The sequence below is a fragment of the Vombatus ursinus genome, unplaced genomic scaffold (genome assembly GCF_900497805.2).
Source record: "Vombatus ursinus unplaced genomic scaffold, bare-nosed wombat genome assembly UNPS02014941.1, whole genome shotgun sequence".
NCBI classification, from domain to species: Eukaryota; Metazoa; Chordata; class Mammalia; order Diprotodontia; family Vombatidae; genus Vombatus; species Vombatus ursinus.
Window position 1 is genome coordinate 10,747,106 of NW_020954719.1, and position 21,876 is coordinate 10,768,981.

Consider the following 21,876-nt stretch of genomic DNA (forward strand, 5'->3'; position numbering starts at 1 on the left):
TGACCCCAAATCTAGGGAGCTTCCCACTGCACCAGGCTGCTTCCCTTAATGTCTCATTCCTCTACTTAAAACAAGCTACCTGTAGTACTGAGTCACTTTCCTAAATCTAAATTTAACTCATGTAAAATGAGGCAGTTGGACTGGATAAGTCTAAGATCCTTTGCAGCTCTAATATTATGTGAATATGATCATTGACACCTGTGCTTTTGGTCTGGGACTAAACCTGCCTTTTGGATTATTTTCTGGTGATGCTGGAGGAAGACTTGAGCCTGCAACATTAAGTCTCCTTAGGGAGGGACCTACCCAGTTCATCCCAATAGAAAACCCTCTAGGCAAAGCTTCAGATAACACAGTAAATTTGTCAAGTTTATTGGAGGGGCACAGAAAGAAAAATAAAATAGTGAACAGAGAGGCCAGGCAGCAAGGAGAGAACAATACCATGAAGTCACATGTACAATTGCATATTGTCTTTTGTTTACAATGCTGTCTGAGAAAACCCATCCACTAGAGCCATCCACCACCATTCTGAGCTGCCCCTTGGATCTCTTGGAGTATTCACATCTGGGAAAGAGACTGCAATTAACAGCTGAGCCCTCTCCCTCCCTGCATTCAAGGACTTTGCTATCAGCATGCCTTCCTGGAAACTACTTCCTTCCATCAGGGACTTCACCCCACTCTGTAAAAAAAAATAATAATAATAATTTCCCCTTCCACTCAGCCAGGCCAAAAGAAAGAGCAGGGGGCAGAAAAGAAAAGCCCACATCCTTGCACTTGATAAAAGTTGTCATTGAATCGAGGTGACCAGGTAGGACCCAGCTTCTGCGGGGTAACAATAGACATTCCCTTGGGAGGGAGAACAGGGTACCCAATGAACAAGCAGGATGGAAGCTGCAGCAGCAGGAACTGGGATTAGCCCTGAGGGAGGACTTCCCTTTTCTTTAAAGCCCCAGGTCCGCAAAAATGATGCAGGCTGTGGCATATTCTTTTCTAGAGGGCTAATGAACACAGAAGCATTTCTTTCAGGAGTGAGTGCTGAGTGGAGTCAGTGGGGCAGACAAGGCAACCTCTAGTCCTAAAAATCTGATTCTCTAGCAAGAAAAACTAAGGTAGAGAGCCCAGAGATGGAGGAGGCTTCGGTGGCAAAAAAAAGGAAGGAGAGGATTCTAAAGAGGAAAGGAACTTCTTAGAGAAGTGAATTAAGAGGAAATTAGGGGAAACATTCATCTCCTTCAGGTTGGTGCAAGAGGGAGCCACAGAAAACAGAACCTCAAAGCATCCAAAGCCAGCCTGGCTCTAGGCTATTTATCTTGTCATTTTCTTGATGGGTGAGCTCAAAGCCAAAGACTTCCCAAGGGTGTCCTTGTATTCATTGGCACTGCCCAGTTGGGTCTTGAACTCCCCCCTTGGGCTGCAGGCCCCACTGCCGATGACACATCCTCCACCAAGGTTTCCATAGCCACCACTGACTGAGCTAGGCCGGAAACCATAGGAGCTGGCACCACTGAGCCCAAATCCAGTCCCTGTGCTGGCATTCCCAGCCATGGTGCTGCTGATCACAGCTAGAAAGGAAGGAAGAAAGATGGTTAGACCATGTCCTGGAGAAGCCAAGAAGACAGTGTATAAAAATGAAATCAGGACAGTAGCAAGAATTTAGGTTAGCAACACTTTATAACCAGGAAGGCTTCCAAAGGAACTACTCCTATCCAGACAAATGTTGACTCTTCAAGCAAATGAGAGAAGACAAGTGTATAATCTCCCAAATAGTAGATAATTACAGCGTATTAGATAATATAAAAATTAGTGAAAAATTAAACTTTGAATGATATTCTGGTATTTTTTAAAATTGAGAATTTAATAACTATGAAGAAATATTTCAACACAGAAAGAGAAACTATGAACTTTTGTTAGTTTTTTAGAATAAAAATATTCATATATACTGAATTTAACAAGGTAGAAACAAAATCACTCTATTCATGTTCCCCTCTATGTTTTTGTTTAATTCTATGGGTCTTATAAAATGTTTATTGATGGGGGGTTTTGCCTACCATGTACCCACTAACACCCCTCCCCCATACCTTCTCTTTCAACAAACACATAGGTAGAGTCAAATAAAACAGGTCAACACTTTGGAACAGGCTGTTGTGGCCCTATAGAAGAGCCATTGAGAAGGTATCAAAAGATCTGCCTTCAAATTGCAGCTAGGCTATTCTTTAATTGAATTGGGTAAATCACTTCTGCTCTCTAAGCCTCAGTTTTCTCACCTATAAAATGAGAGGGTTGAACCAGCCCTAAATCTTATGGTCTAAGATTTTTTTCCTGCTATTGATTGGTTTAAGCGAAATAAACTTGGAGGGAAAGCCAGTGCAAAGCTTGCTTGGGGATCAGCTGAACCTCTATGTGAAGGAGAGACAGAAGATAGCTCTGCTGATAGGAAAAATTGTTCTGAGGACAATCCAGCAAGCTTGAATGTTGGTCTGGGCTTCCTAAGGTTTTTGTTGTTGTTCCTTTGATTGTAGTCTAATGTGGGGGAAAGGGGAGAATCCATTTTTCTGGAATCTTGTGATTTCTGGGGGAGAGTGTGGGAGTGAAGTGTGTGAATGAGAGGCACTTTCTAAGAAGGCAACCTTTTCTCTGTAAGTTGCCTCCCCCATCAGACTGCAGAGGCTCTCAGTGGATGGGTTCTCAGAGAGAATTTTAAACCAAGGCCAGGTGCTGTGTACATATAACGTCATGTTGTTACTCTGCCTGACCTCAATTCACTGCTTTACTGTACCCTTTCAATATACCTATCAAATTTATTATGTTCATAGAGGCTTTGCTTAGAGAATTTTCTCTTGAGAGGAAGGACTGAACTCCTCCCCCAGAGAGCAGGGACAGTCTCTGGCCTTCCGTTTCATCCCCTGCATTTAGTACAATGCCTGGGGCAAAGTAGGTGCTTACTAAATCTTAGTTAAATGATAGTAAAATCCTTGAAAAGAGGGGGAGGAAAGCTGTCACTCGCTCAGAGTACAGCAGAGAAAGCAAAGGGACAGCTCAGGCTAGAGGTGTACAACTGTCACTGGCAAGAATAAATTGTCTATTTGTGTCTAATGGTAGCCATCTCTAGGGCAAGGGTGAAGGAAAGTAGGGAAGAAAAAAACAAAATTTAACATGATAATTGTGTTGTTATTTGAAAGGAATATCAAGTTGTGCATAGTAGATTTGCAGTTTCATGTTCAATCATCTTTTTTATTTTACTATGTTACGGAAATGCTTGTTTTGTTCCATAAATTAAAAAGAAAATTAAAAAAAGAAAAAAAATTGTACAAATAAAACAAATACAGCCAAGATTAGAAGTAAAGCAGAAAATTGGGGGGATAGAGATTTTATAGACAGTTTATCAGGTAAAGGTCTCATATCTAAAATATATGAAGAACTTTATCAAATATATAAAAATATGAGTCATTCCCCAATTGATAAATGATCAAGAGATGTGAATAGGCAGTTTTCCAACGAAGAACTCAAAACAATTTATAATCATATAAAAATGCTCTAAATCATTATTTATTAGAGAAATGTAGATTAAAACAACCTGGAGATATCTTTTTACACCTACCACCTTGGCTAAAATGATAGAAGAGGAAAGTGATAAATGTTGGAGAGGATGTGAAAAAATTGGGACATTAATTCATTGTTGGTAGAATTGTAAAATGATCTAATCATTTTGGAAAGCAATCTACAATTATGCCCAAAAAGTTATTAAACTACCTATACCCTTTGACCCAGCAATTCCACTACCTGGTCTATTTCCAAAGATGATCAGGGAAAAAGGAAAAGAACCTTTATATTCTAAAATGTTTATAGCAGCTCTCTTTGTGGTGGCAAAGAACTGGAAATTGCAGGGACGCCTATCAACTGGAGAATGGCTGAACAAGTTGTGGTATATATTTGTGATGGAATATTACTGTGCTATAAGAAATGATGAGCTCAATGATTTTAGAAAAACATGGAAAGACTTGCACAAAATAATTAAAAGCAAAATAAGCAGAACCAAGAAAACATTGTATATAGAGACAGCAATATTGTTTTAAGAACAACTTTCAGCAAACCAGTTATTTTGTTATAAATACCCAAATTAACTATAAAAGACAAATAAGGAAAGACACTATCTGTGTCCAGAGAAAGAACTGATAAATCAAAATATGTATAGAATGATTTTACATATGTGTGCATGTCTAATGGCAGGCATCTCTAGGGCAGCAAAGAAATGAGGGAAGAAAAAAAAGGAATTTACATGATAATTTTGTTGTATATTTGAAAGGAATAGCAAATTGTGCATAGCTGATTTGCAGTTTCATGTACGATCATCTTTTTATTGTACTATGTTATGGAAAGACTTGTTGTATTTCACAAAAATAATTTTTGAAGAATAAATGGTCAGTCAACAAACATTTACTAAGCTTCAAAAGGTTGGAGGAGCCACCAAAGGCCATTCAGTCAGTCAATCAACAAGCATTTATTAAGCACTTACTAGTGCCAGGCATTGTGCTAAGCACCGAGAATAGAAAGGCAAAAGATAGTCCCTGCTCTCAAGGACCTCACAATCTAAAGGAGGAAAAAATATACAAACTATGATTAAATAATGCATATACAGGATAAATAGGAAATCATCTGTGGAGGGCATCTACCACTATATTTGAAGACCTTCATCACAGGCACTCAATAAATATTTATCAACTGATTTTAATTGATGAAAGGGTTCAGTATACTTACAGATGCTCACAGAGTTGGTATACTCTCCAGACATCCTATAAGAAAGAAATGAGCAGATCTGAGTTCCCCTGCATGGTTATAGCATCCCAGGATGACTCAACAAAACACCCGAATGGGAAGACTAGAGACGTTTAAAAAAAACCTGGAAGCCAGATTCACTCATTCTTTCCAGTTGTCTGATTTCATTCACTTCCATCCCCACATTTCCAGGCCCCTACCCATCTGCTAACTTCTCTTCATCCATCAAAATAACAAAAAGTTACAGCTGAATAGGACCTAAGAGAGCAGCTAGTCCAATATCACTATTTTACACAGACCTAAATCAGGGGTGGGGAACCTGTGGCCCCCAGGCCATAAGTGGCCCTCTAAGTCCTTGGGTGCGGCTTTTTGACTGAGTCCAAGTTTTACAGAACAAATCCTTTTATTAAGGGGACTTGTTCTGTAAAGTTTGTATTGAGTCAAAGGGCCACACTTGAGGACCTAGAGGGCCACATGTGGCCTCGAGGACCCAGGTTCCCCACTCCTGGAACTGATACATTTAAAATTTTAAAGTGAGAACACGACTATCTGGAGCCTGGCCCCTAGGAAAGAGGCTAAATATATTTCCTGTCTCTCAGACCTGCTTCTCAATTTTAACGAAGCACACTGCTTTCTTTCCATGAGATCCACTGTCTGCTCTTTACTTGAGCCACACTTAAATTAAATGATCCTCAGTTATGCCTATTCCCTGCCCTCACCTGCACTCCTCGCCTTCCAGCAGCTTCCTGTAGGTTGCTATCTCAATGTCCAGGGCAAGCTTGGTACTCATCAGCTCCTGGTAGTCCCGCAGCAGGCGGGCCAGCTCCTCCTTGGCACTATGCAGGGCACCCTCCAGTTCATCCAGCTTGGCCCTGGCATCTTTCAGGGCACAGTCACCCCTCTGCTCAGCATCTGCAATGGCTGTCTCCAGGTTGGAGCACTATGAGGCAAAGGACCAATTCTAAGGAGCCCAAGTTTACCCTCCCATTCACCAACTAATCATTATAGTTGGTTCCAGACTGAGTCTACTGTGTAGCTGCTCTATTCATTGGGAGCCAGGTGGGACAGTGTAGCTACAAAGTGATCAGGGTAGAAACCGTATGCTTGAGGACTAATATTTCCACTATGGTCCTCAGAGACCTAGGGAAAATATTTTCCATCTGTTTCTGCCCAGAGTTTGAGGATAATTGCCAGGGCTGGAGACTACTAATGTAGAAACATAGGGCTAAGCATAAGGGAATAAAGCTGAATGTGGAGATGGGAAAGTGAAGCTGTGTGTAGGGGCTCCAGGCTGAGTGTGAAGGATGGCAGGAATGTGTAAAGTAAATAGGGATGGGATGAACATAGAGAATGAGACTGAGTGTGCCAGTTGAAGGGAATGAGTGGAGAAGGAGATGGGGTTAAGTAGAGAGGATGAGAGATATGAAGGCTCTGAGGATATGAGGATAGGGAATAAGGATAATGTGAGAAATGGGAGCCTGAGTATAAAGATAGACTGAGTGGAGGGCATGAGTTAAATACCAGAAATGAAAAGAAATAATGTTGGGCATTCAATGAAGGACTAGGTGTCTGTGGGGACTCCATCTCATCCCCAACTTAGGTTCAGGGTGTCAGGATACCCCACTCCCCATTCTCATCCTTACCGTGGACAGGGCCAGCATCCCATTAAGATGCACTCACCTGCTTCTTCACATTCTCAATCTCTGAGCGAAGCCTCTGGATGAGCCGGCTCAGCTCCGAGATCTCATTCTTGGTGTGTTTGAGATCATCCCCATGCCTACTGGCTGCCAGCTGCAACTCCTGGAACTGGATTCCAAAACAGTATCACTGACCCTAACAGTTATTTGATGCTAACCAGTGTCATGGCAGAGCATCCCTGTGCTGGTGGGATGAGATGGTGGGAAGAGGTCTGTGGGTAATGACCCATTTTTAGATTGACTTTGTTGGCAACCATCCATTTGGCCATTATGAGCACCTGAGAGCCAGGGTTTTATTCTTCTTTATATTTACTCAGAATCTAGCACAATGCATTCCATCATAGGCATGCAATGTTTGCTGAGTGAATGTTGAACGATTAAGCCATCTATTTATTTTTATTTGTTTTTATTTTTCATCTTAGACAATTTCTGCTCAACTGATCGCCCCATTTCATTTAATTTGACCATGGGGACACCCAAAAATATCCTTTTGTCCCTACAAAGCTTACAATTATCTATGAGAAGATTCTCTGCTTTTAAAAAAAAATTGTGGAGATCAGGATAAAGCTTTGCTTTATCACTTCTATAACTCAGGCTATCAATAGCTATCATGGTAGTGGAAAGGGAGGAAGAAATAGAGAGAAAGTGAGAGAAAGATAGAGACAGAGAGAGACAAAGAGTCAGAAATAGAGAGTGACAAAGACACAGAGAGACAACTCCTACTGAAAAGATGCAAATTTTGATTTCATATAAAGAAAAACTTCCTAACTACTATCTATTAGAGCTATCCCTGTATAGTGGAATGAGATGCCTTGAGGGGTAAGGAGGAGGGTAGCAGCCTCTCTTTCTTTGGAAGTCTTCAAGGGAAGACTGGATGCCCACTTATGTGGGTTTTAGAGGAGATTTTTATTCAGATTCTGTTTGGACTCAACATTCTCTGGGGTCTTATCCAACCCTGAAATTGGATCATCTTTATCTGGGGATAATGCAAACCTGAGCTCCCTTTCTGATAACACAAATAACTTAAAATAAACTGGATTCCATGCCAACAGTATGTCTTCATTTGGTCAGACACCACATTCAGACATTCATTAGACAAATACAGTCTACTTTCCATTCTCCATCTGTGAATTATCTGTAGCAAGTATCCAATCCCTGGGGATTATGGCTGTGTTTTCCCAAGAGCATGGAGCTCCTCCTCACCATCTTTTGATTTTATCCCATCTCTGGGTGGGATGGTAACTTGTGTCCTGTATGTCTGCTTAGTATTTTCATCACCATCATTATTATTATCAACAATGATAGTAACAATAACAATAATAACAGCTTACACTGATGCTGCTGTTTATGGCTACATGTTACATGTGTTATCTAATCTGTTCTCTTTGAGGATGATGAATATTTTACTCAATCAAAGTGGGCATGGGTGTCTCCTACTGGCCATACTTTATCTGGATGGTTGCTTCTAGAATAAGGGTCCAGGAACTTGTTTTTTGAAATATTTTGGTCACCAATTTCAATATGATTTGTTTCCCTTGTAATCCTAGATATTTTGTTTTATACATTTAAAACTTTGACTCTGAAAAGGGCTCCATAGTCTTCACCAGACTCAACCAAAGGGGTCCAACACACACACACACACACACACACACAAAATGTTAAGAACCCAGGATCTAGGGAGTGAATCAATCCTGATCCCTGTAACTTTGATGTGAACAGTGGCCTTCCTGCTGCTACTCACTGACAGTATATCCCAATGCCTTCTAGCTAACTCTCTATCTTAGGGGCTAACAATGGGAACAGTGGCACAGATAATTGAAAAAAAAATTGGGGGTGACACTGAAAGACGTTAGCAACTTTCTGCTGGTAAACTGATCTGAGATGACCCTCAGGTCTCCCCAGCACACACCAAGAAACTTTAATTCTACATCAGAAAACCTGAGCTTTGCTCAGCTTTGTTATTTACTGCCCATGTGATATTGGACAAGACACTTTTTTATAAGCCTCAGTTTCCTCATATGTAAAATGAGGATGTTGAATTTAATGACATTTAAGGTCCATTCCATCTCTAAATCCTAATATCTTCTGAAAAGATAACAAGAGAGCAACCCCGGAGCAAAAATCTGCCTAAAATGAACACCAACCCCATTGAATGAATAATTCACTTAAGGACCTAAGGGTGTTGCATCGCATACTCCCTAGCTGGGTTTCAAGCAATGATGGGGTACAGTGGATAAAAGAATTGGGCTTAGAGTCAGGAAGATCTGAGTTCAAATGCTGCCTTCAACACTTGCTAGCTGTGTAACTTTGGGCAACCACTTAATCTTTCTCAGGATTAGTTTCTTCATCTGTAAAATGAGGAAGCCAAATTTAAGGTTCCTTCCAGATTTAAAGTTTTGACCCTCTGTATGGGGGACAGGAAGTAGGAATGAAGGTGTTATTTTTAAATACTGATTGTGTCTGTCTCCCAGATTTGGAGGAGTCCATTTCCTCTGGTCTTTTGCCCACCATTCTGTCTCCTAAGGATTGTAATAAGGTCTCTCCATAGTTTGTAGTTCCCTTGAGAAAGAGTCTGATAAACCCCAAGGGGTGTTTAGGAAATAGTCTCCCAGTGAGAAACCAAGTTATCTGAAGAATCGCCTTCCCACTCACCAACCATTAGGGATGTTAAGATCAAAGTGACTCATTCTCTCTCTCTCTTTCTAGAGTCCTGGAACTGGGTTTGATTGGAGAACTAGGGGAGATTCAGATAACAGCTAAAATAGCAGCCCCCTTCAGCAATTAATTTTAATTAACAAGAGAGACTAAAATCCATGTCTGTTGCAACCTTCTAAATCTGCTTTAAAACTCACCTCCTCTAGAAAGTTTTCCCTGTCTAACCCTACCTAATGTTAATAAAGTCTATACTCAGCCTTTGTGTACCTATTTGACTCTAAACTCACATATACTTGACACTCTATGTCTCTTTGCCTAGAGATGGAGCATGGGTGTGTGTCCAGTTCTCCCCAATCAGATTGGTATTCCTCCTAGGGCAGTGACCATGTGTTCCCAGCCTGAATCTCACTCCCCAACCACCATACATAGAACCATACACATAGTAGGTCTTGAACCTCAGTACCGGCTTCATGAGAAGAACAGATTGGCCCTCTACCTCTGGGATGTGTCAAGTGGGTCTACTTCAGCCTCACTCACCTTGGACTGGTACAAATTCTCAGCCTCAGTCTTGCTCTTCATGGCGGTCTCCTCATACTGGCTCCTGACCTCATCAATGATGCTGCCCAGGTCCAGGTTTCGGTTATTGTCCATGGAAAGGATGACAGACGTGTCACTGATGTGCGACTGGATCTGGGCAATCTCCTACAAAGATGAAAGAAGTAGAATGAAACTCAAGTTGAATTAACTTCAAGGAGGAAACTTTGAAGAAAGCAAAGATAAGATTCAGATACATTGATCTAGGAAAATTTGAAGATGGAGTGGTTAACTGGGAACATTAGGGAAGATTTCATTGAGGTGGTCTTGGATAGAGAAAGATTTCAAATGGTAGAGATAAGAGTGGAATGTTCCTGGTAGAATGGACAGCCTTTTCAAATACAGAGGTGGGGGACAGCAGGACAAGGACAAGATTTGGGAACAGTGACCAGTCTAGTCTGGCTGACAAAGAAGGTGTAAGAGGAGAATAACATGAAATCAGGTCAGACAGATAAGTTGGAGTCAGATTGTGGACATGTTAAATTTCAGACTAAGGAGTTTATAGTTTATCCAAGAGGTGAGTTAACTGAAGGTTTTTAAATGAAAGAGTGGAAAGATAAAACCTGTATATTTTAATCACTAATAGAACAACACAGCACAGCACAGACTTGAAAAAAGCCCTTGTAGGGAGAGGGCTATTCAAATGTGTCACCATGTGTGGTAGAACACATTTCTGGGTAAACAATGCAATCATATGAAGGTCCAAAGGATCTTCATTGCCCTAGAGATGTGGAACCCTGGCCTTCTTGCCAAAGGTTGTCCAGGCAGCCCTGCACCTAAACCCTGAAGGGCACAGACAGCAACCTGGGTCTTGGAATCGGGTAAGAATAGAGGCAACTGATAGGAGCTCCATGGTCCCCAGAGATTCTTGAACTAAAACATCTGCTACTGAGGCTATATTGATTGGAATTCAGTGTCAATGGGGAGAGGGAAACTCTCACTCTTCAGGCCCCCAAGAAGAAAGGCAAGAATGGGAAGATGCTTAGGTTGTCCAATGGAATGCCTTAGGTACTCAGCATCACTGAAAACCTACTTCTCAAGAGTGTGTGTGTGTGTGTGTGTGTGTGTGTGTGTGTGTGTGTGTGTGACTAAGAAAGAGAGAAGGTCCTCAGAATGGCCAAGAAAGGCTACCAGGTCTCCCTGGGAGGACAAGGGAGCAGAGTGGGTATGACCAGATACAAACCAAAAGAAGTCTGCAGATGAGTCTTAGAGAATGCCAAGACTGATCAAATTACATATATGACATCAACATTGCCTCTCCTCCTTGACCCCTCAAATGTGCACACTAGAGAACACCTGGATTCTTAGACCTTCCAAGATCATAGGACCGTCGCATTCTTATTCTACAGTAGGCTGTCACCTCTGCCTTTGTCTCTGATGTTGCCTGCTGCAAGGATTCCAGCTAAGATGGGCTGGGAAGGGTCACTCTCTGCCATGAATGCACATGCATCGGAGAAAGAATGAATGCCAACTTGAAAGCGAAAGAAGGATATTGAATTTAATCAGGAATTATCTTTTCCAATTATTGCAGGGGGTGTTATCAGGAGGGCGAGGGAGGTCGTGGGAGAGACGAAGCATGATAGTGATTGCTTGAAACCCAGATCAGTGTTTTAGGTGGGAGTTGGAGGGAGTCCTTGGATGAAGAACGGCCACACAGATTCAATCCTTCCATGGAGTGAGCAAGAGAAAGAGAAGGGAGAGAGAGACAGGAACATAGAGGGCCAGAGAGACAGAGACAGAGAGGAAGGGAGAGGGGGAAAAGAGTGAGGGGAGGGAAGGAGAAAGAAAGGTGAAAAGGGAAGCTCAGTGGGGAACAGTGAAAGCATACTCACTCCTTCATACAGGCACTTAAGGAATTTTACTTCTCCATCTAGGGATTCCACTTTGGCCTGCAGCTCCACCTTATTTGTGTAAGCAGCATCCACATCCTAGGAAGAGGACGGATATTCCCTGATGTGCCTTTTTTTTTCGTGCCCTGGAAGTGCAGACACCTTCCCTTCTCCTATTCATCACTGAACCTTCAAAACCTGTTCAGATTGCATCCATTAAGTCCAGTGGAAAGAGCCCCAAACTGGGTATCTGGGTTCTAATCTCTACTCTGCCCAGGCATGACTCACTATTAGACCTTGGGCAAATCGCTCCCTCTCTCAGGAAAGAAATAGGAATGAAATAAGATACAATCATCTTTCCATTATCTGCATGTGGATTATCCACATGAGCTTCTTCTCACCACCCCCACCTCCCATCTCCCCACCCCCTACACACACACATACATACACACACATACACATACATATACACACACATGTGCTTAGGGTCATTCCCACTACTGTGGGCCAGTATGTGCTCGGGGAATGCACACTCATTTGAGCCCTTGCTTCAGATAAGCAGGATTCAAAAGGTAAACCAGCTCTCCCCGAAAATCAAGTAACACATCCCCAAACCAAACAGATCTTTTTTTTTAATTATCCACATCCAAAGTCCCCTAGATTGTCCTAGATAATCAAAAGCTTACCATGGGATTACAATTCATGGGAATTGTAATGAAAATAGATCATGTTTACACAACACTTTGTTTTATTTATATCTTACCATTGAGGCAGAACTTTGAAAGCACACACAGGTAATCAATACCACCACCCCACCTACCCTTTGTTGCCTTCCCTCCTTCCTGAATCCACCGAACACTTAGTAGAGCAGAGAAAAGGTAACTCCCCCTCAGAAGGCCCAGTGCCTTCCTCTGAGAGCTGAGCTTCCTTCTGTCCTTCCTGCTTCAATTGCTGCTGGATATCCCCCTCCTCACCTTTTTGAGCACCACGAACTCATTCTCCGCTGTTGTCCGTTTATTGATTTCTTCTTCATACCTTTGGTTGGGAGGATGGGGAAGGACATGGAGGAGAACAAAGATGAGGATTATGGTGAGCATATGTGGTCTGCCCCCATCTTGACGATAGGGGACCTCCCCTGATCTCACCAACAATAACATATTTACAAGGATTATTCTGGGACCTTGCAAATAAACCCCAAGTTACCAGCCACAGAATCTTAGCATCAAACCCTTTAAGTGTCATTGGCAATCCTGAAACCTGCATGAATGAAGCGCATCTTTGGGAAAGGATGTCTCACACTCACTTCACTGTCTCTTTTGTACCAAAGGTTAAATACCCCAGCACCCACAGGGCTAGTCTCGACTCTGCTGGACCGATCTCAATCCAGCACCCAGTCCCACAAGGATCACCTTCCTTCTCACCTCTTCTTGAAGTCCTCCACAAGGTCTCTCATGTTCCTCAGCTCGGAATCCAGTCTCACCCTATCCCCTGACAAGGTCTCCAGCTGCCTCTGCAGATTGTTGATGTAACCCTCATAAATAGGCTCTAAATTTCTCTTGCAGTTGCTCAGGTCCAGCTGCTGCAGCAAGTTCCACTTGGTCTCCAGCACTTGGTTCTGCTGCTCCAGGAACCGCACCTAGAATCCAAACCAAACTGGGTTTTATATCCCTGGAGCCTGAGACCTGCTGGCACCAGCTCTAGTCAGCTGGCAAGAGCCAATTGCTACATTTTCAGTACGAGCATTTATATCTCAGAAATCAGCAACTGCTACAAATTGGGACTTGACATATTGCTTTGTGGATTACCTAGACTTATTTGATCAATGGAGAAAATATTAATCATTAAGATTAAAATTGTAAAATGTGTCAGGCATATATACTTTTTGGAGAGCTGGTTGTTAAACATTTACCAGCATATCCCTGCCTAGAACTCAATATGACAGGCACCTAAAACTAAATTTGACAACCAAAACTTTGTCTCTTCACTCACTCTTCCATTTGATCACTTGTTCATTCATTCTTTCATTCATAGAATCTTTATTGAGTACCTCCATGTGTACAACACTGTGCCAGATGCTAATGTTGGCGGTGGTGGGAAGTTGAGGGTGGGGTGAAAGGGAAAAGATATTACATAAGACTCAATCCCTGCCCTCAAATTGCTTACAATCCGGCTGAGAAATGAGATATACACACAAAAATTAATAAGGTATCAGGATTATCACCCATTTAGAGAGACTGATCAGACACAGGAAGAGCTAGCCTTTTTCAGACCATCGAATGGCCTTCTCACTGGTTCCTCAGTGCTCCATAAATGTCTTTATGCTCGCTATTGTTATTTCTCTGAAAGTCTCACTAATTCACCCTCTCCTATCTTAATAATCCAATTCAATAAGTCCTTATAGCATGTTTATTGTGCTAACCCCATGGGGGACATAACATTTACCCAAGACAGGATTCCCATCCTTATAGAGTTTACAATCTAGTAAGTTCTAAACATGAGTGAGCACTTCATGAAATGAGAAGGGAAGACTAAATAATCTCAAAGGTTTCCATCTCTAAAGCCAATGATCCATCTGATCATTGACCTGGACATTTTCTCCTTCTTCTTCCCATGTCCCTGTCCTTCCCCTCCTTCAAAATTTTTCCCCTACTGCCCTCACATTTTTTTAACCAAGAAAAACATGACTCTGTTTTGCCCAGCCCATTAGCACTAACCCCAGAATCATAGGTCTTACTAGCAAGAGGAGAGGGAGTTCCTATCAAAAGAAACAAATCTTAGGACCAACTCTCAGCTTTAGCTTATCATGCACCCTCAGCCTTTGGATATAGAGGTTCAATATCTCTGATAACTATTCTCAGTAATGATGCTCACCTACAACAATGATCCATGTGCCAATGTTTCACCAGAGCTCTAGAGCCCTTGGATAATGAACTGCTTTAATGCCTGGGCACAAGACAGATGCTTAGTAAGCAGAGAATGTTGACCTAGGGCCAATTATCTATCAATGGAAATGAACCCAATCCCAATTGGACCATACTTAAAGAATCATTCAATTCTAGAGTTGGAAGGCACTTCAGAGGTCATTGAGTGCAACTCATAATCTAAGCACAAATTCCCTTCACAAGGTACTTACTGCCTATGTGACCTTGAATGAATCCGCCACTTCTCTCAGCCTCAGTTTCCTCATTCTGAAAACTAAGGGAGTTGAACTTGTTGATTTCCAAAGTCCCTTCCAGCCCTAAACCCTATGAATTTTAGGATCCTTGACAAGTAGTCCCACAGAATCTGTTTGAAAATCCCTAATGACAAGGAGTTCTCCTCCAAGGGTAAATACAAAGAAAGGTAAGCAGCATTGTCCCTGCCCCCCAAAACCTCATATGCCATGATAGACACCCCAAAAAAAGATACTGAATACAGTAAGAAGAATTTGGGTTAAATTGCCATTGCCTCTTGAGCATCTTCTGATTGATGTGAAGAGTTATTAGATAGACATATTTGGAGGAAGATAAGAGGAAAGAAGGAATGAAGGTCAAAAAAATTGTAGAATCTCTTTCCCTGGAGAAAAACAATTTAAGTCCTAACAATACTATCTGTCATCAATGGGTAGACAATGATCAGAACCTGAAAGGCTGCTTTATGTCAGCTTTCTGGTCCATCCTATCCCAAATTGGAGGCACCACAGGGGCATGGGAGTCAGGGAAGGTACACTCGTCTTCCTTTACATTAGCCTCAACTATCAAGCAAGCATTCAAACACTCTTATTTCTCTCAATGACGCATTCTGAATCGGCCAAACCAGAAATTTACCTAAACATTCTAAAATCTGTTTATAATGTTATCCTGAAGCACTTTTTTTTCTTCATGGTCAGGATATCCCTCTCTCATCAGGGCTTCAGCGGCCACTCATGAACCAATCAAATTAGTCGTCGGTAAGGAAGCTTTAATATATTTCCTTTTTCCGTCCAGGTCCAGTCCTCTGCTTTGAGGGAGCTCTCCAATAATTAGTTCCAAATGATGCTGACAGTCTATCAATTTTAGCCCAATGGCAACTCAGCACCCCTGAACTTTAGAGAGCCACCAGCCTTCTGTAGTTGAGATTACACTCATGTGCCACCACTGTCCTAAGTTTGTCTCTCTCAAGTTCAGTGGGGTCCCCACCACTACCACCAGGGTTTCTGGAGTAGGGTCGTTCTTCACGATTTTATAGGTTTTGACAGATCCCTTCTCAATCCTGCCTTCAGGCAGGTGGATGAATGTGCTAATGCTCTGAGGTCCTTCCAAGTAAAGATTTCTAAGGATACTAATCAGAGCACCTCCCCTGAGAACAGAACAATTGGCTCAGTGACTAGAGTGCTGGACCTAGCATCAGGAAGACCTGAGTTCAAATCTGACCTCAGAAACTTCCTAGCTATGAGACACCCCCGAGGAAATCGCTTAACTTTTGTCTGACTCAGTTTTCCCATCTTTAGGATGGGGATAAAAATAACATCTACCTTCCAGAGTTGCTGGGAGGATATTTGTAAAGTACTTAAAGCACTATATAAATGCAAGTTTATATAGATCATTATAGAGATTGGGTTGTTTCCTAAACCTAGAGACCATCTGGCATGGCCATGAGCCTGTGGGCCTGTGAACCCCTCTCTCCATAGCTCTCCTTCCCCTGACCCCTCCCCATCCTCTCCTGTTTCCATGTCCTTGATACTCAAGGGCAAAAATTGGTTCTTATCTTCCTTTTGTTTTCCTCTGATCTCACTAGCAACACACACACAACACACACACACACACATACACACACACACACACGAGAGAATGAAATGGGAAGCAAGGTCATGCATTAGCTGGCTTTTATATATGAAGAAGAATTTTCAAGGTAACACAAAGAAGCTTGGCCAACCCACCTTATCAATGAAAGAGGCGAACTTGTTATTGAGAGCCTTGATCTGCTCCCGCTCCTGGGCCCTCACTTTCTGGATCTCAGGGTCCAGCTCCACATTGAGGGGAGCCAAGAGGCTCTTGTTGATGGTGACTTGGTGGATGCCTCCTGGTGGGCATCCCGGTGGGCACACAGGACCCAGGGAGACACTGCCAAAGATGCTCCCAGCAAAGCCGCTGGCCCGACCCCGAGCAAAACCATAGCCCCCACTCCGCCCACTCCCACCAGCCACACTGAGAGAGATGCTTCTAGTCCCTCTCAGGCTATAGAGACTCCGACTGCTGAAACCACCCTGGGGTCCTTTGCCCCCTGCCCAGTAGGAAGATGAGCTGCTGGGACCCCCAGAGAGCACCGCTGAGCAGCCACTGAAGCCTCCCTTAGTGGGGGCTCCTGACTTGTACGTGAATTGACGGCTCATGTTGCTGGTGGAGAAGGTGGTACTTAGACCTGAGCAGAGATGAATGAAGTCCTTTGGGGAGTGATTTAACATTTCCCCTTTATAGAGCTCAGAAGAGGATCCACTTCCTTAATTTGGGGGTTTGGTTTGCCTTCAAGCAAGAAGTCATTTTCTCCCAACAAAATCAGAGACACCAAGTAAATAATATGAACTCCCCCCCTAAAAAAAAATGCTTGGCTTGCAAGCTTTGCTTGTGTAATTTGGATTTTATCTAATTAAGTGACTGCCATGGGGCAATTAGCCCAGGCCGAGTTATCTCTAGAAGGATCTGGGCTGTTCTTGGCCCCAGCTGTTCTTCAATAGGGGCTGCTGAGAAGGGATGGGGGAGGGCAGAGTCAGCTGAAGGGGGTGTGAAAAAGAGACTCTTAATCTACAATGTCATTGATAAGAGATCTCTGGACTGGCTGGCTGGATCAGATGGGCTAGTGTAGGATCCTTGGGTGTATTTCTTTAATGTGGTTAGGACATGTATCTCCACGCTTGTCTTCTTGAGAGCTCCAGAAACTTTTCTCATGGTTTTATAGAATGCTGGAATCTCCAAGTTGGAAAGGATTTGGGAGGGCATCTAGTCCTCCTGTCACCAAAAGAATAAAACCCATGCCAGGCAAGCATTCCCCCGACCTCTGCATGAATACCTCCAGGTTAACAAAGACCATACAAACATGCCCCCAAATCACATGAAATTAAGGGAAAATATTTTATAATGGGAAGTTGAGAAGAAGTGGGTAAAAACACTAGACTTGAAGTTGGGCACACCCAGGTGTAGGCTAGTCACTTAATCTTTTCAAACCTCAGTCTCCTCATTCATAAAGTGGAAATAACAATTGCACATACCTCATATGATCGTTGTTATGATCAAATAGGAAAAAAAAGTATATGTACAGGCCTATGTAAACTACAGTGAATTCTACAGCATTTTTGGACAGCTAGAAAGCTTTACAATGGGGTTTCCAGGAAGTTATGGCGAATTTTGGTTATAATGTATTGATTAATTGATTGCTAATATTTTAAGGACCTTATTGCAAAACATCAACCAGAGACTATGCCTTTAAAGTCAAACTCTTGAGTCCTGGGTTGCAAGGTTCCTCTGTTAACTGTCTACCTCATTCTTTACCCCTCCCTACCAAACACACACACACACACACACACACACACACACACACACACATACACACACACACACATCTCGTTTCTCAGGGTACCCTTCACCTAGCAAGCTAGTTTGCTTAACATTTGACTTACTTATTTCTGCCCTACAAACTCCAGGCTATATACAAAGCAACTCTCTCACCTAAAATGACCTTCTTTTTTCTTTTCCTCTTTACAAACTCTGTGCTAAGTAGCTTCCCCTAGGCAGTCTTCCTTGATGAGCCCCACCCAGAGAGAGGCACTCACTCCATTCTTGCCATCACATCTCCCCATCCCATTCTCCTCCATACTTAAGGCTTTGCTTATCAGCAGTATCAATTTCTACTGGTTTGGGGATACTCTGTCCCTAGATGTGGCCCAGGACTAGGCCTTCTTTGTATGGTGAGTAGGATTAATAAGTGGAGAGAAGGCCAATCAGTATGACAAGGGGCAAAATGGGGGTAAGGACAAAGAAAAAAACTGACCTCTGTGGTTAAATCATATAATCACAGAAGGCCAGAGCCAGAAGGCACCTTAGAAACAATCTAATCTGACCTCTTGCCTTTTAAAGATGAGGAGATGTTAAGGTATTTCTGTAAATCTAGTAAGTACCAGGGCCAGGACTTAAACCTAGTTCTCCTAATGCCGTGTGCAATAGATGAAAAGGCCCAGCAGCAAGAGTGTGCTGATAAATATTTAACAATCAGATCTTAGGGGGGGGGGGCTAGGAAAATATTCATGACACACTTTCAAGTTTAATCTCATTATTGACATTTTCTTAAGTTTAGACAATAAAAACAATAAATCAAGCCCCAATTTATAGCATTTGCCTATTTCCTAAATGCTCACACTGAAAATTTAGTGATCAGTTTTCACTAGCTGGTTTCAGCATATCCCTGCCCAGAGGTCGGTATTTGTATATCAGTGTCAAGGCAGATGGCAGTGCATCTTGATCAGTGTTATTTCCATTGGTATCAATGATGTTGAGCCATCCAACAGTATCAATGATCGTAGTGACAAGAGTTTTCTTTTCTATCTCTTCAGTAGTATGTTTGGGTGTAGTGTCCAGGACTGCCTCCAAGAGTCTGAGGAACAGTGGTGGTGATTGGGCTCAGTGGGCCTTTGTCTCTCCCCCAGAACTAAATATATGTCTACAATGTGTGTTCACTTTACCTTTGTGAACCTCAGGTTTTTCAACTGCAAGTTGGAGTTGTTGATCTAGAAGGTCCCTTCTAATTCTAAAAGTCAATAAGCCTATATAAAAGACCCTTTCTAATCATTCCTTCTTCTGTGTCCCAGGATTTTTGACACTGGGCTAAAAAAATTTCCCAAATGATCAAAGTTAAAACACATTTTTAAAAGGTTGTTCACACTGGCCCCAGGCAGTGGGGGCAATCTGTTGTCAGTCTATCACATAATTGCTCTATCAGTCTACTTTGGTACAGAAAGCAAAGAGTTTGCAATTCTGAGAAGTTTGCCCAGGTTTCGGGCAAGACACATGACCTATTTAAGTCTCAGTTTTCTAATTTATAAAATGGGGATAATGATTCATGCACCACCTACTTTGAAGATTTGTTGTGAGAAAGGTGTCTTGTAAACCAGAAAGCACTATATAAGTGTAAGTTATTTTTCCTCTAATTAATATAATGTCTTCTGTTAATAAATAAAGAAAAGATAAGTAACTGTTCCCATCTTGGTCAAAGGAGGGGATAGAGGGGGGCATATGATTAAGGAAGACTGCAGTCCATTTGGCCAGCACCCATGACCAACATTTAGGCACAACATGACTTTTTTAATGAAGTTTATTGATAAGATTGGGAGAAAGGGGAAGAAGAACATTCAAGGCTTTAAAACAAGGCACAAAAGCATAGACTACAAGAGAAGGTATCATCCACAAACAGTTATCAGCCTCAGCTTAATTCTGACATCTCACCTAACCCAATTACTCAGAAGGAATATTCATCCTCAATCTGAGATTAGATAGCTACCAGGGAGCCCACTATTGTGCCAAACACTCCATTTGGTGGCAATTACACCTTTGATCCTTTTCGTGGGGTTTTAATTATACCCTCCAAGAGTAATACTGTGTCCAAAAATAAAAAACAACCAAGGAAGAACCCACCCTACTGGGTTCTGGGAAATGGCAGATGTGAGAGGTCAGGTAGTCTCAATGATTCAAATATAGATTATGCTTTTTATAGAAAGGCTTGAGTTCCTGCCCTTTAGCATGCTCCTGGACTTTATCTGTTCTCCACTGTTTGAGATGGATTCAGAGATGGAAAATCTGCCTGAGCAGAAAACAAACCCTGTTGTCAAAAAAAATAATAATGCCATACAATTCACACCCCAAATACACATAATTTTTGGAGAATTCATTACTGTGAATTATCTCCCCTCCATTGGGACAGATAATCTAGGGCTGACACCAATTGGCTCATAATTGTACCCCTTATTTAGAACCAGGATTGGGTGGAAAAGGAGGAAGAGAAGAACAGGCTTCTTTCAGCAGTCTGATAGGGAATAAGGAGTGGTAGGAGTTTCAAGGCATGGAAAAGGAATAATAGAAAAGACCAAGTAGGAAGGGAGACAAAAGATGAACAACCCAACAACACTCCTCCTCCTGCCTTCCCAATTTCACTGAGAAGGAAGTGTAGAGAAAAGAGATCTGCTTTTGATTCATGAGACCTCCATCCTCAGATGGCATAACATGATGAAGGTTGGATCAGAGGCCAGAACAGGAGAAATCACATCTAAGCAAGCTTGAGGATACCAAAAATCTAAGCCACTTTAGAACTTCACTCGGGTATAGGAGCCCTCCTGACTTCCCTGCTCTGAGCTGGAACCCTTCCTAGAACTAGATTCTTGGGTTCCAGAGCCAGAGCTGGCTCCTGCAGATTTGGAAGTAGCATGCATAGCGCTGGACCTGGTGCCAGAGCTATATTCAATTCCGTAGCTGTGTCTGTTGCTGCCATCTCCGGAGCTCTTGCTCCCATAACCAAGGCTTGTTGATGCTGCTCCAGTAGATGAGACACTGCTGGTAACCACAGCTATAAGGAGACAGGAAAGAAGCTCAAGACCTTGAAGAGCCCCATACCAGGTCCCCAGCTATCCATCCTACGCACAAGAATCATCTTCCTCAAGAGTAAGCTGGTCTTCCTTCTCTCTCTCTCCCCCTCTCCCTCCTCTACCAGGGCTCATGACCAAATCCCAGCTCCTCATCCTAGACTTTAAGACCCTCTCATACTTCCCCCACCATCGCCTCCCATCTTGCCTGTGCTCTGGGTGCCCTTTTCCCCCTAGATCTTCCCCAGTGCCATATCTTTGTATACAAAGATACAGGGAGCTCTCATCCCAGACAGGAAAGAGAGTGAGGAGCTCAACAAAATCCTTCCCCTACCCCCAGTGAAGGTTACTTACAGTAGCTCACAGCACTGGACACGTGTCCAGAAAGCCTGCGAGAAGAGAAAAAAACAACACAACTATCAATCATCCTTCTAAGTGAGACTTGGAAAAGAATTCCAGGTTTTGGCAACTTCTGCTATGTTGATGAATTCCAACATGGTTCTAGGCTAGGGTGATGAGTTACAAGGACAGCCATTCTCAACCATGCCTTCCCTGTTGTTGCTTCCCAGACACTTTCTGCTCATCCCACAGTCACCTTGTCCTCCAGGACTACTTTGTCCTTCCTTAACTCATTAGACCATCTAGAGTGTGATTAGCCCCAGGGCATCAAGATTTAGAAGGCACCAACATCAACACATGAACTCATTGAGCAGCATGGAATCACTTCTTTACTAACTAGGAGCTAAGCACT

The 21,876-nt window shown here is 42.5% G+C and overlaps 2 protein-coding genes across 2 annotated transcripts in view; both read right to left on the bottom strand.

Annotated features, from left to right (window-relative positions):
• Window positions 1-352: 352 nt before the first annotated feature.
• LOC114029813 (keratin, type II cytoskeletal 73-like) lies at window positions 353-16,934 on the bottom strand. Its single transcript, XM_027844471.1, has 9 exons — window positions 16,443-16,934; window positions 12,967-13,181; window positions 12,520-12,580; window positions 11,549-11,644; window positions 9,660-9,824; window positions 6,451-6,576; window positions 5,490-5,710; window positions 4,753-4,787; window positions 353-1,559 (listed from the first exon to the last, which is right to left on the bottom strand). The coding sequence occupies exons 1-9, from the start codon at window positions 16,893-16,895 to the stop codon at window positions 1,303-1,305; spliced, it is 1,629 nt and encodes a 542-aa protein (XP_027700272.1). The 5' UTR covers window positions 16,896-16,934; the 3' UTR covers window positions 353-1,302.
• Window positions 16,935-19,846: 2,912 nt separating this feature from the next.
• LOC114029661 (keratin, type II cytoskeletal 1-like) overlaps window positions 19,847-21,876 on the bottom strand; it is an 11,503-nt gene continuing 9,473 nt past the window's right edge. The window contains exons 8-9 of the mRNA XM_027844249.1: window positions 21,480-21,514; window positions 19,847-21,109 (exon numbers count right to left, since the gene is read on the bottom strand). Of these exons, the coding sequence (XP_027700050.1) occupies window positions 20,850-21,109; window positions 21,480-21,514 (295 nt within the window). The 3' untranslated portion in view covers window positions 19,847-20,849. The remainder of the gene's footprint in view (window positions 21,110-21,479; window positions 21,515-21,876) is intronic.